Source organism: Porites lutea, chromosome 7 (assembly GCF_958299795.1).
Source record: "Porites lutea chromosome 7, jaPorLute2.1, whole genome shotgun sequence".
NCBI lineage: Eukaryota > Metazoa > Cnidaria > Anthozoa > Scleractinia > Poritidae > Porites > Porites lutea.
In genome coordinates, this window is record NC_133207.1 from 2,133,516 (window position 1) to 2,150,056 (window position 16,541).

Here is a 16,541-nt window from a genome sequence, read left to right on the forward strand (position 1 = left end):
AGAAGAGATGGGGCGGCGAGAGGTGGATTTCGCGCCACTGTCCACAATCTAAACTTCTGGAACAGATTTTCTCAGGGATAATAGGATGTACAAAGTACGCGAGCGCCGGTGAAAATCGCCGCGAGACACAGGAGACACAGCAAAAACAGGAAAGAGAGACACTCGTTGGCGAGACAGAGGAAAAAGAGAAAACGAAGGTCTCTCATTTCTCTCCTTCCACCGCGTGTAGCCTGTCATCGCGGGCAGCGAATCTCACGCGCGCTCGCGTATTTCGTGAGCCCTAATGAGGGGGTAGTCGTTGCACACGGAACCAGTAGACCCACAAAAAATAAAAAACTTCGCCGTTTATAAACAAAGCCTGTCTACTTACAGTTCTATGCAGGCGGGACCCGGCTTGAACTCATCCTGTTCTATGAATGCGAAACAGCTCGTACTCACGATGTCTTTTTTGGGTTTGTAGTGCTTGAATTCGAAAAATATCGCTGTACCTTCGAACGAAAGACAGGACAGAACAAAAAAAAATAATTATGAGGAAAAAGATTTTCTTATCATTTCAACGTCTCGAAAGAAAGACACGTGCGTTAGCCTGGAATAAGCCTGCGTAGAAAGCGTTGGTTAAGTTTTGTGGTTAGGTTTTACGCTCTCCGTACAGACTGCGAGCAGTCTCTTATTTTCTTGAAAGTCGCTAGGGTAGGACGCGCGAGTCGCGGGAAACGAGGGCGTAAGCCCGAGACGGAAGAAAAATAAGTATTTTCTCGTCTCGCCCCAGTCCCTTTTTGGCTTAAAGCGTTCTCTGTGCCAAAACGCACCATGTCTGAGAACACGACGGATCTTAAGAGAAAAGACGCAGTCTACTCTCCCTAGTGCGCGCGCTTCCACGAAATTTCTCCGTTCGCCCTTACAAGACCGGCGCCTGCTACGCAGGTTAACCTTGAATAGTTATGTGCTCATTCACAAGTATAGTCTGACTGTCAGAAGGGGTGCGGTAGTTGGTTTGTCTTTTTAAAACTTCTTTCCGTCGTCAATTGGTTTGATCAAGAGGCCATCTCTTTTGGTAATCTCTTTTGGTCAGTGTTATACTTATGTCTCCCTTACTTTAAAACGATCTGACTATTTTTAAGATTTTACGCGATATTTTGATACAGCATTTTGTGTTGAAAGCAAAAAATCTCATGGTCATTTGGTAACAGCACGCGTTGTCATTGGCTTCTCCGAAGTCTTTGAGCTGGAAAAACAATCACATTGAATTGTTACGCGCGAATGTTTACCGCTGCTTTGTTGTGTTACTGCTGCGTTTGTTGTGATATTTAACACATCAGCCACTTCATGATTGGAATTTTTGAAAACTAGTTATTTTTGCTTTTCTGTAATCCAAGTGATTCCCCACGACGAAAAATATTTAGAACCCTCTGGGGAAAAAATAGTAAATAAAATAACTTTTTTCTTTGGAACCATACATAAAGTGTCATAAAAGCCATTTTTAGCTACGTTTTGGTTATCCGTAATTCAAAGCACGTGATGTTACCTTCATAAAGAACTGTTTCCTTCAAATGTCGCCCTATCCACCTGCATAATGTATGCAAGCGTATTCCCTAGAGAAAATCACATGGCCTGGGGGTGGTGGGGTGGGGGCTTCTCAGACTGCCCCCCCCCCCCCCCCCTCCTATATTCGTCACAGCTTATTATCATTTTTACCTCTTGGAAGCTTTTCTATTGGTTTTTGAATCTCCACATCAATGTCAAAGTTGATGTATTTTCCATCTTTTCTGTTTGACATGGGTGTATCTTGAGGCGGGGTCACGTTGACACTGTTAGCGTCTGCAGGAATGAAAAAACCATGTAACAAGTTAGGCAGTCTCTCTTATTTCTGAGACGAGACGAGACTCCCTCGTTTCTGGTGTCTCGCGGTGAACCTCCACTAAAAAGAAAGACTGCTCACGCAGTCTCAGTCTCTGTCTGACGCAATCTAATGAAAGGAAAGATTTCAAATTAAGCTCCTCTTTTCAGGGACGGGATAGTTAAGGAAAAAAAATAGTTGGCGGAGAAAAGAAATGTTCTGGTTATTTCAACTTGCTTCCTTCACGGGCGCTTTCCCTTCACCGGTGAACGGAATTAATGCTTTAGGTTCACGCAGGAGCCGATTACTAATCGGCTTCTGTTTCACGCCATTCTTGCTCAGAAGATAACATACTGGCCGGTGACAAAGCCGAAAACGTTTTCCTGGCTGACAAAATTTCACGCTCTACAGAATACAAGCCCGCCACTTTTCTAGTAGAGGAACTGAATTCAATCTTGCATGCAATTCACGCTCGTTTCACATGTACTATAACGAAAAAAGCAGTATAACGCACACTTCACAATATCGCAATGTTCGCGCTTTCTATATATACATGATTGTAAATGTAAGTTATCTAAAGAGCGAAAAGTTTATCAGTACCTTTAACAGAGACATTGATGAAAGGATTTAGGTAAATATGCGCATCTTTTAGACCGATCCGGTCAATTTGCACAACAAAACGATGAAATCCCTCTTCATATGGTATCCTTGGCAACAACGACCCTCCCTGGGCTGCAAAGCAACGACAGCCAAAAATTCAGTTTCTTGATGCAAAAGTTTAATCAGTGAAAGGAAATATAACTATCGGATGGGAAGAAAAAAAATGTAATGGTAAATTAATAGATATACGTCAAAAAGTCTCTTGTTACTCTCGAAGACATTTCTCACTGGGAGAACGGCTTTGTATGTTAAGCAAGTGCCAAAACCATCTCTTCTTGATTATAGATGCGTGGACAATATATTATCGACGTCCCCTCTTGTTTTGAAGAATTAGTTTGTCTTAGACAAACTGCTTTGTAAAGCCAAGAGTAACTTAAAGTCAACGCATTCTGGCCGGCTTTGGAAACCAACTAAAAACCAGTTTTTCTCAAAACAATTTTTTGCGGGTCAGTACAAGGACTAAACTTGAAAAAAAAAAAAAGAAAAAAAGGTAGCCTCATTTTCCTGTTCATTCGTTCGTGGATAAATACAATCACAAATAGTTTCTGTGTGATTATAAAGTAAGCTTACTTCTTTCTACTACGGACTCATGTGCTCACCTGCTGAGGCGACAAATTCACTTCCATTTTCCTCTCCATATCCTGCTATACCAGGTCCACTGTTAATACAAATAAAAATGGTGATAATATATTACATCATGATATGATTTACCTGACACGGTAAATATCCAGTACAGAATGAGTGTTCAATTAGCATGAGTATAGGGGGGTTAGGGGAAAGGAGAATTTAGAGAGTTGGGGAGGAGGTGGGAGGAGGGAAGACAGAGAGGAAGTCGCTGTCTCCCATTCACTCTTCTCTCTTCCCTATTTCCTCCAGAAACGCCTGATACTCAGGCTAATGTTCAATGAATTAATCACAAGTTAGTAATACAGATAATGCAAAGAGTTAAATTTGGTACCCAGAGACCAAGAGAAAAAAGATGCACTGCCAAAAGAGTTCAGTTGTCAGGCATATCGGAGGAAGCACTGTCTGGAGTGTGAGATGTACCTCTAAAATGATTAAAAATGCTTGAAGAAATTCAAGCTGGAGTTCATAATTTTTATTTTTATTTTTTGTCAATTTATGTATAAGATTTCCAAAACTCATTCAAGGTATAGATGATGTTACATGGCCACATGGAGATACAAAATTTCTCTTCGCGTGTTCAAGAATATTTCACGGATGAGAGCAGCAAACAAGTAAAATATTTTTTAACACAAGAAGCAAAATTTTGTATCTCCAAGTGGTCATGTAATGTGCTATTGATTATAGAAACACCAATGAAATACCAAACCATTTCACTTTCATATATTTTTTCTTGCTGCGCAAGGTGCAATTTATTATGTAGCCATAGCAACAGTGCTCTTTTCATTGTGAAGATAACATGTTATTTTGATGTGTGAAGATATCATGTCCTCATGCGAAAGCTCACCTGGTATTTCATTGGTATTTATATAATGAAGTGAATTATCAGTGCGGCTTGCACTGAGCCACATTGAACATGAACAGTGTAGGTGAGATAAATTAAAATAGGATGAATGAAATGAATACCAGCGTCACACTAGCCTCCCTGCAGATGTCCTTTAGGGTTTGTTTGTCACGCATTCATTTCTTCCTCACGGATGTCTGCTAAACACAGCTGACATTTACGTTCACCAATCACAGCCTGTTTAAGGATTTTTGTAAAATGTAACACGAGCCGCTTGTTCAGATTCACACGATCAGTGAGGCTTTTGATCAGGTGTGCGAGAAATTTGTAATAAATACAGAGTTAAACAAGTATCAGAGAGAATCTATCCTGCAAATTTTATAGAGAAGACCAATGAGTTCATACATTTGCCGACGGGATTTGGCAAATTCCTTATGTATCAAGCTTTGCCGCTTTTTTGCGACACAGTGCGTAGAACTACTGGACATATTGTTGTTGTTGTTTCGCCCCTGGTAAATCTTATGAAAGATCAAGCTACAAAGGTGACAATTATTGGTATTCCTGCTGTAACGCTCAGTGATATTAGCGAAGGGAATATGAGGGTTGTCGAGAGAGGGGCTTTCTTTGTTGTTTGCGGAACCCCGCTTGGTTGAAGATTGATCGGTGCAGGAAATGTTAGCGAGTGACTTGCTCAGTTAGTATGTTGCCCTTGGTCCGCGACTTTTCCAACCTGCAGCGTGATTAAATATTCCGTTGAGAAATAAAATATGGTGAAAAATGAAAGGTCCAATGATTTATTGATTATAAGCATTCTTTCTTTCATTGAAGGAGCCAAATTAAAGTTTGTTGACAGGTAGGTTAATTTGTCGTTCTAGCTTGAAGTTTGGACTTCGGCAGCACCGGGGTCATGTTTACTTAGCTTGTGAATAAATGAAATGCAACGGGAAGACGTGCCTTTTTGCAGAACAAGTTTTCAGATAACCTTTTTCTGCCGTTGGAAGCACATTGCTGTAGACTTCAAATTTTTTGTTTTACCGACTCTTGAAAAAAATATAACCAAATTTCGCGTATTGGTGCTTGGTCCGCGACCCATGACCTTGGTGGAATTACATTTTGCAAAAAAGTAAACAGCCTTTGTTTTCGAAGAATGCTTTGAAAATCTTCCCTATACACATTTCCAAGTTCTCTTTTCTTAATACTTCGAATATATACAGAGTTAATCGTAACTGTTTTCAACCGTGCTGAAAACCGCTCCACACTCGTGTGAGACACTGTTTTCTGTAGTCTTTCAAAGAAAAGCAGATTATTTTATACTTACAACAACTTCCGGAAAAACTGTACAGCTGACTACAGCTTTATTGCATCATTTCTGTGATTTTTTCAAAACATTTGAGTTGTCTCAGGTAGAAGATAGCTGTGCAAATAAATAATTCACTTGAAGAATACAAAGACACATCAGCGTCCAGAGCACGTTTGATGAGGCTTGCGATGTTGACTGCACTTTTTCTAAACACACAAACTTGGTCCTTTCCTAAATTACAGCTGCAGAGAAAACAAAAAACTTCTTACAACTTTCTTCGGAGTCTCATCCATGCATAGGCATGGAATAAATATTCCTATAAAAAAGGGAGAAATAATTCGTAGGTGCCATTTCAGTTGTATTGCAGCTCGTTATTGGCTGATCGTGACACAATAACTAACCGCTTATTGGCTTATTCAAACAAACAAGAACGTAAATGTTGGCTGTGTTTAGCAGACATCGTGGGGGAGAAATGAATGTGCAGACCTGCCAACTCTCACGGTTCTGCCGTGAGTCTCACGATTTTTTGTCATTTCTCACGGCCTCACGACAAGGCTCCTCAATCTCACGGGTTTTGGGAAAAATCATTCTGAAATGATTTAAGTTGTTGAATCAGAATAAAAATGGGAAATTAACGAGGAATGCTTGTGCCATAAAGTGAAAAACTAATAAAGAAGAACACTGTTCTTACTTTTTTGTACCCAGCTGTGATTTTCGCTTGTGTTCAATAAACTTAATGAGTTAATCGTTTTTCTTCGTGTCTGTAAGTTTCGTCCTAGTGATGACCTATTAGAATCATCAAAGAAAGCTGCATCTTCTTACAACAGGGAACACAAATAAAACATTTAAATAAACTGTTAATGACTTTCCTCGATGGAAAAGGGGTTTGTTTAATCTTGATCGGGAAAAAAATAGAATCTCACTATTTTTTATGGAATCTCCAGATTTTTTTTCATGGGTCTCCAGATTTTCCTTTATCAGGGGTTGGCAGGTCTGAATGTGTGACGAACAAACCCTAAAGGACGTCTGCAGGGAGGCTAGTGTCACACTGAAAAACACAAAATTAATGCATATTCCATTTCTTAAATAATACAAGATAAAGAAAACAATATCGTATTTGAAGCAAACCTTGTTTTCTACTCTGATAGGAAATGGACCACTCCATCCATCATTTAAGTTCCTTAACACTACAAATTAGAGATAAGGTAAATTCTGCATTATTAATCTACATTAATAATATGTAACCTAACATTTATAATGTGATAAATTATGCCAGGATAATCTTGTTATTTACCTACCGTCGCCAACTTTTTTGATATCATCCAGGGAGTAATCGCACCCGATCGCACAATTTGAGGAAAATCGCGTAATTCGTAAAAAAATGCTTAAGTCAAGTAAAGCAAATAATAAATTCTAACTTTAATCAAACATTTTCCCAATCTTAATGTTATTTAAAGTGATTTACCACTAAAGAAAGCCTTACAAGACGTTTGAAACCTTCGATCACGATATCTGGGCAGCCATTTTGATTTCAGAGACAAGCAGTGCGGTCAGCGGTGTAACGGCGTCATGTAATATTAAACAAGTGTCCTTTTTTCTTGCTTTCTATTAGTTTTTTTCTGGGTCAAGACAATTGGACAAATTTAACTATTTTGTTTTAAAATAGATGTTTTATTATTCTTTTACATTCAAATTGCCTGTTAAACAACATTAAAGTGATTTTTCTCCTTTGAAAACCTTGTTAAACAATGTAAATTAGCCCTGAAAAAATCGCATAATTTATCGCATAATAGTCCTATCTTATCGCACAATCTACTCCCGAAATATCCAAAACAATTTCACCACATGTGGAATATTTACACCAAGATGAGGCTGAACATGCTCACTTAAATTTTTTCGTGGGCCATCCTGGGCGAGCAAGAGCATGGGCCCAGCTTGAGACCAAAGGACTCGTTTCACCTTGCTCGCTTGCGGAATCAGCCCTGTAATAAAATAAGTTAACTAGTCCCCGTTTTGGCAAAAGTTATGAAGAGAGAGCAAACCATTAACACTTCTTGTGGAAAAAAATCCTAAGTCGTAAGTAAACGTAATTTCGAAATATTAATTTTCAAAAACAATATTATATATGGTAGAAGGGATTTTGCACGCGCCCCTAACCCCGGGCCTTAGCCTGCGTACGTAGCTAGGTGGCGGCATTTTTGTGAGGATTTCGTTTGTGCTTTGTAAAGAAAGGAATACGAACCGCGTACTTCACACCCATGGCTACTCAAGCCTATAGTCCCAGCTCCACTGAAACTTTTCTAGCGTGCCCATCTTCCCCGGGGTATTTGTTGGGCACTTTGAGGTACTTACAGCTTTCCGAAGAGAAAATGACACTTATGCCCGAAAAAGTGAGAAAACCCCGCGCGCTAAGAGCCCGAACCTCAGTATTCGAGGAGAATACTCGTTTACCAAGGCTTGACGAATTAATCAAAACAAAACGTATCTCGAGGCTCTTCTCCCCTTCTACTTAATTGTGATGAATTAAACTTGATTGCACAAAAATATAATTTTTATTTAAAGGGTGCTTTCGATCGGGAAATCTTGATTTGGTTTTTAAAATACGGGTTTTAAAAAACAAATTTCTACAGGATTTCAACTTTGACAACTGCTTCGTCAAGATGAATTTTAAAGAAATCCAAATCCTGATTTCATGGATTTCCTTTTCTACCATTTTATTAAGATTTGCAAAACTATTCTCGTCAACAGTGGTCGTTTCTTCGCGCATTATCCTTACGCGTGGGAGATCGCTGTTCTTGAGAACAGTTTTTTTCAAATCCATTTTCAGCAGATTTCCCTATAGAACCGAAACAAAGAAAATCCAAGGACATATTTCTTAGCGTTCAAATTCTTGTCTTGATTTTGCGTTTTGTTGCAAATCCGAAATCCGGATTTCTAAATCAAAATCCAGATTTCCAATCGGTCATGTTTGATGTCTTCTAAGAACACGTGATTTCTCCCTCATTTGACACCCCGTTCTCCCCTGACGCTGAATAAAAATGGCGCAAAGGTAACGGCCAAAGCCCACGGCTTTGTACGTTGCTCCACGTGGATTCGTTCATTTACACCTTTTTCTATGGAAACAGGACTCGGCTTTCACAGGTAACTCCCTTTTTTTTTTCTCTTTTCCTTTGACAATGCGGGGAGGGGGGGGGGGGAGGGGGCGGATACACGTACTCTAGGCTAGCAATGATTTGTCGAGACTGTTTATCTTGTCTCCAACAAGAACATTGATCATTGCCACTGATAATTGTTTGTTTCAGGGAAAGCAACTGAGAAACACAAGCCCCCACTAGTCTGCCAAGGGGTGAATTGATTGCCATCACAAAAGACCTTAAGCTGAATGATTGCCAACGAGGCAACTGAGCTAAGAAGCGAGGTTGACTCGGCGGCAGAATTATAACGCCGCGCAATGTAGACAAAAACTCTCAAATTCTGCGTAACCCTCTAAAATTTGCATTTTTGATCATATTTGCGTGTAAGTAAGACCCCATATTTGGATAGTGACGTCATGGTCTTGTATTTACAACTCGTGGTCCGAAATTGGGTGATTCAGTGTGCAGCTGTTCGTTGTCTGTTCAAGAGGACCTAAAAGGTGAGCAAGCCTTACTACGATTTCTAGTTTGAAAGGGCAATTTATATAGTGTTCTGGTTTGCTTTATAAATTGCGTTTAAAGCAGCAGCTTTAAAAAATAGGGTTTTATGCTCAAATTTTGTCAGAACCAGCTTGTTCTTTGCAGCTCGATTTACATTCGCTTCTCGACTCAGAACCAGGGTTTTCAGTGTTCTCTTTTCCTTTGTGAATTGAATTTTAAGCGGTAGTTGATCAAGGCATAGGGTTATATTCTCAAAACTTTTGTCAGAACCAGCGTGTTCTTCGCAGGTCGATTTACATTGAGCCAGTCCTCACCTCCCGTGAGGAATGCAACGTATTTGCGGACCTTTTATTTTAGAGTTTATTCGAGATATTTTGTCAACCAGCATTTTTTTTTGCTGCTCGATTTACATTTATACAGTCCAAAACCCTCGTGAGGAATGCAACGAATTTGCAGACCTTTTGTTTTGAAGACTATCATTATGCCTTTCAAGAGACTCTTTGTCCTATTACATTCGCTCATTAGATCTTTGTATTTTATTCAAGTTTATATTTTTATACCTCTGATACATTCCGCCCCATTCTTGCACTTTTCACACATTTTACTTTACACCAATTTTTTCTTACGTATATTACCACGCGAAACATTTTAATTTCTTATCCCTGATGACGCTGTTACTCGGAATTTAATTATTGTTTATATTTTCAGCAGTCAAAGGCCTCATTTGAAGTATCTTTTTCTTTCTAACGTTTATAGTTTTGATACAATTGAATTTTCCATGAAACATAAGTACTAACTTGCTCGTATTTACCAACAAAGTCTCAAGCCATGTTGTTATTGTTTGATAATAGGCCATTTGCACGATGGCGTCATTTTACTACTACGACCAGAATTCTTTTCGTTTTTCTTTTCATATTTAAATTTGGCAGCGCCAGTGAGGTTTAAATAACAAAAGCGCTAATTTGCACAAGAAAGCAAAACCCTGAAGGATCCTGGTCACAGTAGTAAAATGACGCCATCATGCAAATAGCCTATCAAAAAGTGAAAGCCTGCAATGTGCCAAAGTTGTTGTTTTGAAGTTGGGTGCCATCCTTTTCTATAGCGGAATCTATTTTAAACCTCTAAAATTATGAAAAAAAAAAAAATATATATATATATATATAGCGCGAAGATCTGAATAGGCACATTTCACAAAAGATAAACGAATTCGCCTCGTTGGCACTTGCCGGAAGGTACCCCTAGTTTAGTCACTGATACGCGATTAAGCGACTCGTAAGAATCCATCGAATTATTTACGAGTTCTCCCACTAAATGACGTCCACAATTATTTAAATGGTATAATTCACATACATTTGCAATTCACAATATTTGGTGACGTTGGGTTCATCTCGCGATCTTTGCATGGAATACGAATGCTTTTACTTTTATCCTGCTTTTATTAATAATGTCACAGATTGTTTTCATTCTCATTCTCATCATGATCATTATAATAATAATAATAATAATAATAATAATAATAATAATAATAATTTATATAGCGCTATTCAGCTACTCTTTCATAGCGCTTTACAATGATCAGGTTAACGTAGAACGTAAAAGCTAAAAAATATAATAAAATACCGAGATAAATTAGTTACAAAGCTTAAAAAAATATATAAATTATACATTGTACAAAAATGAAAGTTAAAAATCTAAGATCTAAAAATACTAAGATAAATTACAGATAATGAAAGAAATAAAAAAAACGTGTATTAAAAATAAAAGTTAAAAACCATAGGCTTCTTTAAAAAGATAAGTCTTCAAATGTCTTTTAAAAATAATGAATAAGAGGCAAGTTATTCCATTGCCTTGGTGCAGCAATGCTAAAAGCCCGATCTCCATAAGTCTTTAGTTTAGCCAGTGGCACAGTGAGCAGTTCTTGCCCACTGGAGCGTAAAGACCGAGAGCACTTACGATGGCTCAGGAGATTAGAAATATAAGAGGGTGCTTTGCCATTGAGTGCTTTATAGACTAATAACAGGAGCTTAAAAATAATACGTGAATGTACGGGGAGCCAGTGTAGCTTGAACATTATTGGGGTAATCGAATCATACTTCCTTGTTAACGTGACAATGCGAGCTGCCGCGGTATTCTGAACACGCTGTAATCTACAAACTAAGTATTTTGGAATACCATGTAGAAGTGAGTTACAGTAGTCAAGCTTAGAACTAATAAAAGCATGGATAAGAATTGAGCACAGTCCTGGGTGAGATATTCCTCGGATCTTTGATATGTTCCTGAGATGATAATTTGCCTCACTACGTATCTTTTTTACATGCTGCTCCATGCAAAAGCAATTGTCCATGATGACTCCTAGGTCACGTACAGTCAAATTAGGAGCAATGAACTCATCTCCAACCCGAACATATTCAAGATTTGGTCTATTTCGAAATTTGGAGCTAATGACGACAAGTTCAGTTTTGTCTTGATTAAGTTTCAATAGGTTTTTGCACATCCAAAGGTCAATTTCTTCAACACGGCGCTCAACACGCAACTTTGCCTCATCAAGATCAGCACAGCAATCGGTATTGAAGGAAATATATAGTTGCGTGTCATCAGCGTACGGATGGTATAGTAAGTCATGCTTTTTGATGATATCAGCAATCGGCGCAGTATAGACAAGGTACAACAGTGGACCCAGTACAGACCCCTGAGGCACCCCACGCAACGACGGTCGCCTTGATGACATGCCCTCTTCCACATTAACAAACTGTTGGCGGGAGGTTAAGTAGGACTTAAACCAGGCAATGCAGCTCCCTTCACCCCAAAATGGTTCGAGAGTCGAGATATTAGTATTGCATAATCCACCGTGTCAAAGCTGCTGAAAGGTCTAATAAAAGCAATATGACCGACTTGTTTTGATCCAAAGAACACAAGATGTCATTATGTACTCTAAGTAGTGCTGTTTCAGTTGAGTGAAATTCTTTGTATGCTGACTGAAACGTCCCGTCAAGATGGTTGGTCATAACATGTTTCGTCAGTTGAACTGCAACAGACTTTTCAACCAGCTTAGAAATAAACTTTAAATTTGAGATTGGCGGTAAGTTTTTTTTCATGCAATCTTGGTCATTTCTTTTTTTATTTGTTCTCAAGTTGTAAAGAGCTCTTTTAAATTTTGTCTCCGTTTCTCCATTTTTTTCTTTGTAAATAGCTCCTACTAAGTTTTTTTTTTCGAGGCTTTCACTTGCTTAAATCCAAAATAATATCATAAAAATTTTCAAAACCGCGTGCCATGTTGAACCAAACAAAGAAAAGAAGTTTCCCGTGACGGTATTCAGTATCTGTACTCTTATAGATCATGGACAACGACCAATCACAGCACGCGTAGCATTCGCATCATTGTATAAATGCAGTTAGATCATTTGTATGCAAAATGCTAAAACATGGGATGCGCAAATTAAATTTAAGCTACGATAAACGTGCAACCCAAACGGCATTTTGCTTTACAACACCGCTGCCAAACGAGTTACGAGCGATTTTGGGGGTTTTACTATCCACGAATCAAGCCTCTCTTGCTAAAATTAGCCAGCGGACGCAGACGTATTTCCGGTCGACGCTTCTCTCCACCTCAGCTTTTGAATGGTGGGAAGCGACGACTGAAAATATTTCTGCTTTCGCTGGCTAGCACAAAATCAGTATGTTTGCAGGTTACGAAAAGATGTTAAAATAGTAAAGCTTCACTCCCTTTAAGGGTATAGAATACAGGGTGTCCCAAAAATTTGTTCCTCTACTTTATGAGTCTGTAACGCAGTACGATTGGACTTGATAAGCAAATAGTTTAAACAAAAGTTTTGTCTCTCAATCTAATTTATTATTTCATACTTGTCGTGCCATCTTTTGACTCGGATATTCGATTTGTGTACTTTCGCGCCAAACGTGCGCTGCACGAATAAATTTTTCCGCCATATATTTTTCGTATTTTGTAGCCCGAATTGCATGAACTCCTTCCTTTTTTTGTGAATATCATAAAAGATAAACCCTCTCAACGGAAAAACACTCAGCTACTTAAGAGCTGAAACATGTATACTTCGACCTACTGGCTTATCAGTTAAAGAAATTACTAGAAAAAATGGAAAAATCCGAATGTTGGGTGGTAAGATGGTCATAGGGAAATAGAGGTTTTAAAGACAAGAAACAAGGGGGAAGACCGCAAGTCCTGAATAAAAGCGCTAAAATAGTTTTAAAGAAGGCTAGGTACAAAAGAGGAAACCCGACGAGGTAGCTGTCACAACAGTTAGCAAGTGTGGAGCGGGGTTCATGAAAGTAAAGTTTGGAGACCCCTGCGTTGGCAAAAAAAAAAACCCTGAACCTACAATTGTAGTCCGCCAACCAACGTTCAGCTTGTCTGAAATTTGTAAAGAAGGACAAAAGCCTTACTGTGGTAAAGGGCCGGGATGATTATCTTTTCTTGAATCAATGCCCCAAATATTTTTTTTCCGCTGCCTAATGTAAAAAATTATATTGCTTGGGAGTCCAAGTGGCTTCTGCATATACCAGGCGATAAAAAAGCTTAAAATGAATCATCTGTGGCTTTACACGCAGCATGACTTATCCCACTCAATGCCGCAACTACTATAGAGTGTGAAAAAAAAAAAAACAAACCAAAAAAAACAAAGGGGTTATGCCGGTTACTGAACTTCTGAATACATGTTCCCGATAGAGCAATAAACATCTTTTCGAAATTTCATGTAAAAATAAAGTTTTTATCAAAAGTTGTAGCTCATGAAATTAGAGGAACGAACTCTTGGGACACCCTGTAGAGAACTATCAGCTATTATATAACCGTGAGCGAGTTAGTGCGTTACATTCCTCCTATTATCATTTACATTCAGTTGTTTGTGTTTTGCTTGAACCCATGAGTTTTCCCAAATTTCTTATCGTGGCGCAAAGCGTGCTTAAGTTGCTAAACAAACTTCTTAAAAGTAAAGCGCGGATGTCGCCCAAAAATGAGATTATCATTTCCATACTTTGTATCTCCTATATTTATACCCTACATAGAAAGCTTACCGCAAATTACATCCCTAATTTTTTTACCTTCTTTTTAGGAAATTAACAAGAAGGATTGATGGCCCAACACCAAGAGCTTAAGAGAAAGGTAGATGTTCTTGAACTGCCGGAAAAACATGATACTCCACCTCTTGTTTCTATTGAAGTGCCCAAGATGTGTGACCTTCCTAACAAGTCCGAGCCTTGGAGCGATGATTGGCTCCCAGTTGACATTCTTTTGTTGACCGTGGAGGACTGTGAGTTCTTGGCATGTTACGCTTTCATGAAAAATCGCTTTAAAAGTTATCACAAAGACCTTGGAATTGTTTACTTTGGAAACGTGGGTGAAAGTGAGAGCGAACAACTGAAGGTCGCCCTGATGAAGTGTTGTGAAGGTTCTTCCGGTCCAGGTAGCTCGCTAATCGTCACCAAAAATGCAGTGGCGCAACTGAGACCTAAAGTTGTTTATTCTGTTGGCTGCTGTGAGAGTCTTAAACCAGACTCGGTGAGGTTAGGAGATGTTGTGATATCCTCAAAGCTTTCTACCGAAGCCTTCAGAACTCCAGTGGGAAAAGATATTGGAAAACTCATTCAGCATTCTAGTGATGGCTGGAATCCACCATTGAGAATTCCAAACACTCGTGAAGTAAATGTGCACCGTGATGGCGAGATATTGTGTGGTGTGGGTCCACCTAGTGCTAAACTGTCACGTGTGTCCAACTCAAATACGACTGCTGTTGAATCAGAAGGAGAAGGTTGGCCTTATTTTTGCTTTAAATCTGATAACTTATATTATTTGTCTACGGTTATGTATCATTTGCAGCTCAAATTCCATTGTAGTCCTCAATATGTTTAACTTAGAGAATGAGCAGCAACCCATATTTAGTTCAAGCAGTGAAGCTGGAAAATTTTTCAACCCTTTTTTTTTGTTTTGCAGAAAAAGAAGGAGTTTCACCTTTTTGTGTTAAAAGTTGCGATGACATGCTTCATATGGGTATCTTTAAAATTTTAGAAAAACTTAAGAATGACAAGAATGTCCTTTGCGCAACATTTCCCGTTCATGGCATAGAGGTATAGTGAAAAAAAAAAGGAGATGATCAATTTGCGTGAATTTGAAGAGAAATTGTCACAGTACTGCAAAGACTTCATGTGGAGTTTTATCTTATAAAGTGCTCTGTAAAGAAAAAGCTTAAGGGAAAAGTAGTTTATTTTCTTATGCTGTCGTCTGAGGTTCGCTATTTGTTCACTATTTGTTGTAGGTGTCTTTGTAGCAGCACATGACATGAAGATTGAATGGGTGATCGTCAAAGGTGTTTCTCAATTCGCCAATGACCTCGAACCTCCTAATAATTTGTGGAAGTCGTTTGCCTGCACGATGGCAGCTTCTCTTGTGTTCAACATGTTAAATGACCCACTCGTTTTTAAAAATTGGCCTCATTTTGACGGTAAGTGTTCGTCTGCTTGGTTGACGTCGTTGCGATGTATAAACCCAGTATATCAACAAGGGTTCGAATCGTCGGATATGTTTGTACAAAAAGGGGGTCCACATTACTGCCATTTGTTCTGGTCAGAGGATGTGTGTGGGTTGCCCAATGCACCCAAGCCATACTAAACGAAGGATTCTCTGTTTTAACGTGACGCAATATATGATATAAAATGGTCTTGTATAACGGATAGCGTCTCCGTTAAGATAGTAATGGAGTACTGATCTTCATTCGTTAGCTGGTGCGGGTGTCTGTATTATTACTGGATGTCTTAGCTTGTTAGAGGCGTTTATAGAGTGGGGAGACATACGGCTACAAAAGTGGTGAGAATAAAGGGGAGTTCTCCTCTTATATTTCAATTTCATTGCGCTGCACCCACTGTTCCCCCACTATGCAAATGCCTGGAATAGCTACAGGATTTCCGTTTAAACTTGCTGGTCCGTAGACAAGGTGTTAGCATCGACAGAGGAACGGGGTGTTGACATTCGCTGGTACGGTTATTCACATTTAAGTGTCTGTTCCCTATTAATTTCCGTATTCATCGATTTCTTACTCCATGATGTAATTTTTTCCTAGTCATATTACTGTAAAAACCAAACACAAATATAAAAAGGCGAAAAGGTGAAATTCTGAAACTTCAAATTTTGTGTCCAATGGCAAGTTATTTTCTATTCTTAGACAACATAAACGACAATCATGGGGAGGCAAGTAAGGAATTAGGAAAGATCGGTGGAAGGTTGAATGACAACGATTCATCAGGAAACACAAAGGGTAAGTTACAACCCTAGAAACTTCTCCACGAACGTTCGGTGAGGAAAATAGCAGCTATCAAGAGAGGAATACAATGGAGGTCAAGTGAGCAGTTTCAACAATTTTCAAGGAAGCAGTACAAGCGCGCAAAAATTAAAAGATCCTATTGACTTGATGTTGCACCTGCATTTACCAGTTACCCAAAGCTTAAAGACTGCATAAAAATGTCTCGCAAAATAACTTTTGTTGTATAGTTTTGAGCTTTCATTATTTGCACCCTGATCATATGCTGTTTTGGCGGTCGCCCAACTTTAATCGCAAAAAGTCGATTCTGGTATGTCTCAAATTTTAATGATTATACTACATGAAAGAGCTGTGATTC

The 16,541-nt window shown here is 38.9% G+C and overlaps 1 protein-coding gene across 1 annotated transcript in view; it reads right to left on the reverse strand.

Moving 5' to 3' along the window:
- The window catches only part of LOC140942743 (axin interactor, dorsalization-associated protein-like), a 46,060-nt gene that overhangs the window by 1,523 nt on the left and 27,996 nt on the right, over positions 1-16,541 (reverse strand). The window contains exons 6-9 of the mRNA XM_073391723.1: positions 3,097-3,155; positions 2,438-2,569; positions 1,696-1,818; positions 371-488 (exon numbers count right to left, since the gene is read on the reverse strand). Of these exons, the coding sequence (XP_073247824.1) occupies positions 371-488; positions 1,696-1,818; positions 2,438-2,569; positions 3,097-3,155 (432 nt within the window). The remainder of the gene's footprint in view (positions 1-370; positions 489-1,695; positions 1,819-2,437; positions 2,570-3,096; positions 3,156-16,541) is intronic.